The sequence below is a fragment of the Abramis brama genome (genome assembly GCF_963993115.1).
Source record: "Abramis brama genome assembly, chromosome: 4".
Classification (NCBI taxonomy): domain Eukaryota; kingdom Metazoa; phylum Chordata; class Actinopteri; order Cypriniformes; family Leuciscidae; genus Abramis; species Abramis brama.
In genome coordinates, this window is record NC_139966.1 from 32505249 (window position 1) to 32514416 (window position 9168).

The 9168-nt window shown below is 38.3% G+C and overlaps 1 protein-coding gene across 1 annotated transcript; it reads left to right on the forward strand.

The window, feature by feature from the left end:
* The first annotated feature begins 4302 nt into the window (after window positions 1-4302).
* On the forward strand, window positions 4303-8539 carry LOC311081872 (uncharacterized protein). The gene is made up of 4 exons (XM_084112572.1): window positions 4303-6156; window positions 6621-6776; window positions 6847-6945; window positions 7989-8539. The coding sequence occupies exons 1-4, from the start codon at window positions 6055-6057 to the stop codon at window positions 8328-8330; spliced, it is 699 nt and encodes a 232-aa protein (XP_083968698.1). The 5' UTR covers window positions 4303-6054; the 3' UTR covers window positions 8331-8539.
* Window positions 8540-9168: the final 629 nt, after the last annotated feature.

Genomic DNA, 9168 nt, shown 5'->3' on the forward strand with positions numbered 1-9168 from the left:
ACTGGCCCACGGTGACAGCCCGCAGTGCATATTGGAACTCTACAGGTGTTGGGACAGAGTTCCTCAGACGAATGGACGAAAAAGTGTTTTCCAGGCAGTCCTGGGTGAAGCGGCTTGTGAGCACAAATTTGTGCCCTTGACTCAACAAGTCATGCTGGACCTCCAGGATTGTTGTTGTGGCCATCACCAGTACTGTCTGAACTGGTTTCCAGCTGCCCTTGGGACCGATCTTCAGGCCCCGAAACAGATGAATGGAGTCGCGGAGGAAGCTGATGGCCTTATCATACTCCTCCATCTTAAAATGACTTAGGGCAGTAACAGCATTGCGTGACGACATGAGGTCAAACCAGTGGTCCACCTTCTCCAAAAACCATGAAGTGGTAAGGTAGGACTCTGGTCTGTGCTCCTCTGCCACCATACACCTCAGAGCAGCACTAGTTGACTTGCTAAAGACCCAGCCAGCCAGCATGAACACTAAGGCATGAGTGGCCTGGCCTTTGTGGCCAGGTAATGTTGTGTTCCCAAACATCATCCCTGTTCCCAGATGCAGCTCGACGCTAGGGGTGATGGACATTTCATCCAAGGTGAGCACACATTTCTTCTCCATTTCGTTCATGCCATCTGCCTTCAGCCTCAGCATATCAAACACCTCCCCCAACACTCCTGGCTCCAGTTTAACATGCTGCATCCTCCTCTGAATGGTCCTGATGTCAGGCAGAGGCATATTCATGGCTTGGAGGGTTTTATATCCTGTAGTGCCACAGCAGAACCTAATTCTAATTGCTTTTTTCACGGTTTCTTTCCCCCACCGTATTCCCCCTTTTTTTTGAATGCCCAAGTGCTCTAATTTGGTCTGTGTTGAAGATTGTTTTAAACTTTTGATTAATCAAATTGTGTGTGTTTTTCTTAATGCCAAATTAATCCTTTTCTGTTTTACCAGAGCCCTCTCTGCTCTCCTTCTGAGTAATCTCTCCATTCTCAGTTGCCTCATTAGATCCTCCATGTGAGCCCGGTCATAACTGGCCCTTGGCAGTCTGGACCCTGGAGCACCTGACCCTGGCAAACTGGCCTCTTCATTGCTGACCTCTGACTGACTGGCCCCTGTAAGTATGCTGGCATCTGTTTCTCTCTCTCTGTCTGTTATGTCCCTTTCATTCCCTTGGATCTCCACCTCAATTTCTCCCTCAATCTCTGTAACAATAACAAGGTATTCTTGCTGTTCTATGTATGCTGCCTTCAGATTTGCACCTATTGTCATTTAAGGGTACACTACACTCCTATAGTGACATTCATCTAAGTTAATCTATTGCCAATGGTAAAGTATGAAGAAATCTGTAGATTATCTACATGTGGTGTATGAATCTTCTGGAAAATCCCTGAACTGTTTTGAAGCTGTATGTACTAATCTGAAGGTTGCATTATGAGTGTAGTCTATCCTTGAATTATATAACATGGGAAACATTGTTAGCTGCGTATATCATACCAATGTTTGATGTGCCATAATAGGTGTGGTCATTATTCCTGACATTAACAGCTGGAGGCATACTCCTTGACGTGGCTTTCCTCCTTTTTGGCTTAGGCCGATGTATAAATACTGTTGGCAATCTCAAATTTCCTCCTGTTTTGTTGGCAATAAATTGGTCATCTTCAGAGTGTACCTGTAGGTAGGCTTATAAAATCAGTTTCCACTGCACACTTCAAATGTTATTGAAGAGTCATAATTCTCTACACTTGGAAATATGATGCCCTTTAAATTGTCATGTCCCCTCTGTGAACATTACTTACATGACAGAGTTTTCTGCTGTTGTTGTTGTCTTCTGTCAGACACAGGTTTTGTCTTTTAACCATTGCCATCCACCTCTTCCTTCGCTCTATGTCCTTAGGGAAGCCATACGTATGGAACCCCTTATTGGATCGATTAGAGCATCCAAATGCTGCACATCCAACCATGGTATGACCACTGATCTATTAAAATGTCAGTTGTAACCAATAGCCATCAGAACTCAGACATCATTGAAAATCACAGAGAGCGGGTGACAACTTCTCCCCAACCACTAATGTCCCTCTGACTTGGATTAGGTAAGAGGTCAGAGTACATGACCAAACCAGGATCCTCCTCTCTCACTCTTCATGATGTTTTAAGTTCGCTTAGGGCTGTTATAATGATTGATGTTGTGGTAATGACACAATGTACAGTATGTTTGTGATGTTCGAATATGTTGTGATTGGGTTGTCCCAAGTATATAGCGCTACCTGCTATGTCCTCTGTTGAGTCTGCTTTTAACTGTATTCTCTCCCCTTATTGACCACTGTCCCTATTCTTACTGCTTTATAGGGCCAAGGAAACAGATGAGAAAGAGGATGTCCCTTTCACAAAGGAACCCTTGATTTTTTTTTTTTATTTTTATTTTTTCAAAATGGTTAGGCTCTGGGATGCCCTAGAGTTCTGTAAATAGTAAATAGAGTTATTTTTTGTAAATAGTTGTACAACTTAAAATATTTGATAAATAAATATCTTTCTCCTGAAATATTTTTATTTTATTTCATGTATTATTTTGTTTTGTTGTGTAACACCCTCTCTTCTCTCCTTTTCCATTCTGAGTTGCTCCATTAGGTCCGCTATGGCCCCTGGCAGTCTGGTCGCTGGATCACTCACCTCCCCCTGGCAAAGTGGCCTCGTCATTTTTATTTTTCTTGTTGAAAAACCTGTTTTTGTTGCCCTTGGTTCAACGGCTGTTTCTTTAAATAGTTGTAATATTTATAATATTCATATTTTCAGGCTCCCTCTCCTAAAGTTAAATACTTTTAATAATTTGAAACCCCATGTTTGCATCTGCCTTCAGCCTCTGCCTATCAAACACCTCCCACAACACTCCTGGCTCCAGTTTAACATGCTGCATCCTCCTCTGAATGGTCCTGATGTCAGGCAGAGGCATATTCATGGCTTGGAGGGTTTTATATCCTGTAGTGCCACAATAGAACTACAGTTGCATCTCCACCTCCCCTTTTTTTGTTTTGTAACTATTTGTGCCAGCACATAATCTAATTTATACAGCTTTCTATACAGTTTTGCTCACACCACTTCCCGTTAGCGTCAGCATATCAAAAACCTCCCTTATCCTCCTCTGAATTGTCCTGATGTCAGGCAGTGATTCAAGGCTTAAGGGTTTTGCACCCAGTTGTGCCAGACCATCTCATTTGTATGCCTTTCTTTATGGTTTCTTTGCCCCACTTTATCCCACCGTTTGTTTTGTTGTCTTGAGTGAAGCGGCTTGTGAGAACAATGCTGGACCTCTAGGATTGTTATGGCCATCACCAGTCCTGTCTGTTTCATGGATCACCTGCCCCTGGTTTTTGTTTTTCTTGTTCACACACACAAGCACACATTTTTGTTGTCTGTCATTGTTTAATAAAACAAATTTTTTTTGAAAATCTTAATTTGTATCAGCCATGCTTAATTGATGTCTCAATAGCTGTAACAGAAGTTACAAGTGTTTTGTTAGTTAATTGCTTAAGTTACTTGGATTGAGTTACAGCTACCCTTACTCTTAGCCTACTCTGTACACTAACCCAGAGCCATAGAGAAAAATCTTCACTCTGCACTCACCTATAGACCCAAACATAAAAGCGTAAATTCGTTTTTAATCTGTTATAGTTTTGATAATATGTGTATGGCTTAATCTTAAAATTATATTCTTAGTCTTAACATGATCATGTTTCACGTTGTGCTCCTGGTGGTGGCCACTTTCATCAGAAGAAGTGAGCTAGCTTCTAAGCGAATTCTGAACGGACCGCCACGGCAGACCTCTTTGCGTGATCACGAAGGTAGGCTAATGGCTGAATCGGAATTTATAAGCAAAATCACGGGAATCAATAGCCTAATACAGCCCAGTTGTGCTAAAATAAATATCATGAGACGTCCATCATCAGATGAATGATATGGAAAAGTTAAGTTAGAGCCGCTAAAGCCAGTGCTACTACCCATGCGAACATGAACACTAAGCTTTTCCCTCCAAAAATATAGCCTAAAACTTATCTAAGTAATATACAGCCATAGCGGCGACATCAAAGAGTGTCGCAACTCTTTCTCTCTATGGCTCTGGCTAATACTCCCATCAATCAAAACTTTGCTGACTGGACATTGGCTGCCTTTATCCAGGCTTTTATCCAGTCGAAAACCCAGGTGTGAGATTGACAGGGCGCTGAGCCTGTCAGGCGCTCCCTTACTGTTTTGGTCTAAAACAAATCCTGTGATTGAAGGAGAGAGAAGTGGAATGTCTCATTTGATCCGGAAGAGTCTAAACTACGGGGGTGAGATGGCTTTTGAGTGTTGGAATACGGATTAGAATCGACATTTCATTGAAAATGAACATGATGCGAACTCTATCTCGAAAACGCCCATGCAAACAAAGAAGGATATTTCATTTTTTCCCCTATTTTTTCGTTGTTTTGGATTAAAAAGTGGGATGCATTTTGAAGAGTAGACCCTTACATTGAAATGTATGCTGTTGTTTCTTGGATTCGTCCGAACTGATCTGAACCATAGGAGATGAAAGATAAGTACTGCGGTTCATTTTGCTCATTTTTACATGAACAGTCCTTTTGCATTTAATTTAACCCTTTCCTCTCTGGTGTATTGATTGCAAAAATAAGTTTAGAACATGATTCTTGAGTGTTTTAGCTTTCAAATGATGCATAGTTTATGATAGTCAGTTGAATATTTGTTATAAAACAAAGCTTAAAAAAAGTAATAAAAGTATAGCCACGCCCCGACGGGCCGATGCTAGCTAACAGGTTAACGCATTATAGTCCTTCACGTCTATTGCGATCTCAAAATTCCGGCCAGTTGATAATACCTAGAATATCAAAGTCGACTGCTGGCAGTAGATCCTTCTCCTATTTAGCGCCAAAACTTTGGAACAGTCTTTCTACCATTGTCCGGGAAGCAGACACACTCTGTCAGTTCAAAGCTAGATTAAAAACACATCTTTTTGACCTAGCATTCACATAATGCATTATAGACTTCTATAATCCAATGTTAGGCTGCATAGATTAGGTCAGATGGAACCGGGAACACTTCCCATAAATCCTGATGTACTCGTTACATCATAAGAAGAATGGCATCTACGCTAGTTTTAGTGTCTTTGTTTATCCCAAGGTTTTCCCGCAGCCTGTCGGATCCAGGCCGTATCCAGATCTGACGATGGACCTTCGCCTGGACCCGATGACAACGCAGTGCTGAAGTGCCAACTAATCTCTCCCTATGGAGGATCCCTTTACCACTCTACAGATAAAGCGTTGTCGGGAAAATTCGTTTCGCGTACCTACCCTGAAGTGACAAAATAAAATAAAATTCTGTATCAAAATTTATAAGGAAAGACCAGTACTTTATTTAGGCTTGGTCTGTAGGGAATTCCAAACCTGCGCACATATATTCAAACGCACATAACTATAGAACCAATTCTTAATGCACATGTGAACGTCATCAGCGTTTATCACAGGTTCGCGTTTAAATTCTACGTAGAGAGAATGGTGTCATCTTAGCGGCCCCTAATTTAATAACAAATGATCGTTGCTATGGAAGCGAATCAATCAAAACTAACTTTAGCTGGAAAATAACTTTATTAAAGAACCACTATAAAGCTAAAACAATCTCTGTTACCTTAAATTATACGCTTATCTCTGTAAAGCTGCTTTGAAACAATCTACATTGTTAAAAGCGCTATATAAATGAAGATAAAAAAAAATAAAAAAAAGGAACCAGGCTCTTTATCTGGCTTTCATGGCTGGCAACTGAGCCTGAAGTACAAGATGGCTGATTACAGAAGATGACTCAGTAAGTTTGGTTTTCCTGAAGTTGCATGCAACACATTGAAAAAGAAGAACCCTGAGGACAGGAAGCCTGCAAAAAATGTCAAAAAACCTCGTAAGGCAGAAGTGAATTATCTACCACCTTACCCAGCTAGGAAAAATCAACAAAGTTTGGAACAAGAGAGAATTGATCTACTGACTGAAGTGAAAAAGAGGGACAATACCATTGTGGTCAATGAAAAAATGTCAAAAACCTTTGCTCTCCGAAGACATGAGGTGGTTGAACTGTGCCCCAGTGTTGCAGAATTCAAAGATCGCTGGCCTGCTCTATTTGACAATCTCCAGGTAAAAATTTTTTTTAATGCTTTCATTGTTGACAATCCCACGGCACAAACTATCATCATTTGGTGGAAGGGCTTTTTGCACCGCTGCGCCAACTCTCTGGAATTCAATCCCACAACAAATCCGCAATCTCTCATCACTACAAGACTTCAAAACCCACATTAAAACACATCTTTTTGTCACTTGTTTCCCTGACCCCTGAATGTTCTGATTCTATATGTACTATACCTCTACTATGTTATCCTTCCCAGTTTATATGTATTGTCTCTATGTCATGTTTCTATGTTATGTGTTTTTGTAATTATTGTAAAGCGACCTTGAGTCCTCATAAAGGCGCTATATAAAATAAACTTATTATTATTATTTATTATTAATGTCCTGTATTGTCATTAAACACCATCACAGACAAAAATGTAGTTATGTGCTGAACATATCCATAGTCAATATTTGCCTGTTTTGTTTTCCAGATTAATGAAGAATGTAGGAGAATCACCACTCTGCACCTAGAACAAAAATTTATGAAGATGTTGGACTTCTACACTCCTAAACTTTTGGCCATATTCACTTGCAGAGTAGGAGTACTAGGCCAGATTTTAAAGGAGAAAATTGATCCCATGCTGCAGGTACTTTCATAACATAAATATTTTTTTTCATTATTTTTGGGTGATGCTAATTTACAAACTTTTGTTACAGAATCCCTATAAAAACATCGACATGATGAGAGACGTTGTCCTCCGTTGCTTGATCTGTTATCTGGATGAAAAAGAGGATGACCTCATCCAAGAGTACAATGTAAGTGGCTAGAATTATTCTATATATTTATGGTGTTTTGAGAAATGTATTTGTACATTGTTTTTATTTATAAAAATAGAAATGCAACTTAAACAATAATCTTTTTTTCCAATTAAATTATATAAAGCTAATGTGAAAATATTTAACACAAAATAGATTTTTGTCAGCCACTATATGAAAAAAGGTAACACTTTATTTTGATGGTCCACTTTAGACATTCTACTGACTATAAGTAACTGCAACTACATGTTAACTTAATCTATTAACCCTAATCTAGCAGTCTACTAATACTCTGAGTTAGTTGACATGTAGTTACTTACAGTTAGTAGAATGTCTATAGTGCACCATCGAAATTTAATTTCCCCCCTACAATAGTGTCACCAAATGTAATTTTAAATTTATTTTATTTTTTCTTCCTGAATACACCCTCTGTCATTGGTGAAACTGTACTATGTACTATGTCACTATGTTATTGTGACAGTCTTTGTCTTTGTGGTCCACTGAAACATAATATTTTTATGTTTCAGTGATTACAAAGAAAATAAACTATAATGGTTTACTTCTAGTTGTCTTAGCATTTTAAGCTGTTATAAGAATTATTTTTTTTTTAAAGTGTTTGTTTTACAACCGTACACAAATCAACTTTATAATTATGGACAGACTTATGAGACAGACTGTTGTAGTTTTGATTTCTGTTTTAGTGTTTTCAGTGTTTCTGTTATCGTTTCCCCCTGTCTTCTGTTGATTTTGGTTTAGTCCTGTTTTTCCCGGTCTGTTTAATCATCATCATCACCGTCACCTGTCATCACTCGTTATCATCAGTGTATTTAAGTTCCTGTCTTTCAGTCATCACTTGTCGGTCAATGTTTGTTTTATGTTAGGTTTTCTGTATTCTGAGCACACGCTCCCTTTTTGTTTGTATCTGTGAATATTGAGAATTAAAACCTCGTAATTGATCTCCTTCGTGTTCATCTCCTACTTCATCCACCCAGAAGCCCTAACACAGACAAGATAAAAATACTTCTTTAATGTTTGTTTTACAGTGTGACAATGGAGATATCATACAGCACATAATGAAAATTGCCATCTGCAAGAGGGATTATCAGGAGGATTTCAGTATCATCTTGGAGGGGATGCAAGTCATGGCTGGCTTGGAAAATCTGGCAAGAGCCTGTGCTGTTCTTCTTGGACTCGCGTATGCACTAAACCTCACCTACCTGAAAGAACTGAGGCACACTTTTGAGGCCTTTCAGAAGCTCTTCTTGGAACTGGATGTTTGCAAGTTTTCCCCGAAATTACTAACACTTACAAACAAACTCATGACTTCGATTGAGACAATGCATTATGACCAAGTTCTGGTGAAAAAAAAAAACTGCATTGATTGATGAATGTTTAAAATTGTTCTACATACAAGCTTTCAGCAAGTACAAATTATTTTATATGTTTTGCTACAAGTTATTCACAAGTTTTAGTCCAGAATGTGACTTTTCCAACAGAAACAAATTTGTATGCACGTTTTTGTGTAACAAGATGATCTTTCTCAATGACATGGAAAATGTTAGCCTTTTTTTGCTTTTATTTTTCATATCTTAAAACTGCTGTCTTACATTTTATATAGATTTGTTTTATTTGTGCAAAAAATACAGAATAAAAGCATGTTTGATAACAAAAAGTGCATTATGTATTCATTATTATCTTAACCTAAAAAAAGGCAGTAAATGTTATGATTAAGTAAATTTCATTAATACAAATGAGTAAATTCTGCTTGATTTATTTGTGAGACAACTTAAATTAAAAAAGCACATTCCACTAATAATATTAAATTCATCATGTCCCATAGACTAAATAATTTAGGAAATTTTACTTAATTTATTCGGGTAGATTTCACTAAAAAAACAAACCTTAAAATCTACTCAAATATAATACGTGTAATATTCTTACCATAATTTTTTTAAGTAGATAGCATGTAATATTTTTTACAGTGTGTGTATCAGAGGTAAACTAAATATGGGACCCTACTGAATGTGTCTGCACTTGCTTGGCTCCTCATTAGACACTCTTGTCAGTAAATGAAACCTAGAGGTTATAGTTCTTGGTATAATGTGACTTACTGGAAACTGTTATTATTACAGAAAGTGGTCTAGTTTTACCTGTTGTGTGACAGTAAATTCTTCAAATTTTCTCCAAGGGCCATGGCTTAGATGGCTCTGTTAACACAAGAAT

Bases quoted from the DNA above. Each gene is read 5' to 3' on its own strand.
- LOC311081872 (XM_084112572.1), top strand. From the start codon at position 6,055: ATGTCAAAAACCTTTGCTCTCCGAAGACATGAGGTGGTTGAACTGTGC. The intron at 6,157-6,620 runs GTAAAAATTTTT...TTTGTTTTCCAG, and splicing joins CTCTATTTGACAATCTCCAG to ATTAATGAAGAATGTAGGAG. The intron at 6,946-7,988 runs GTAAGTGGCTAG...TTTGTTTTACAG, and splicing joins ACCTCATCCAAGAGTACAAT to TGTGACAATGGAGATATCAT.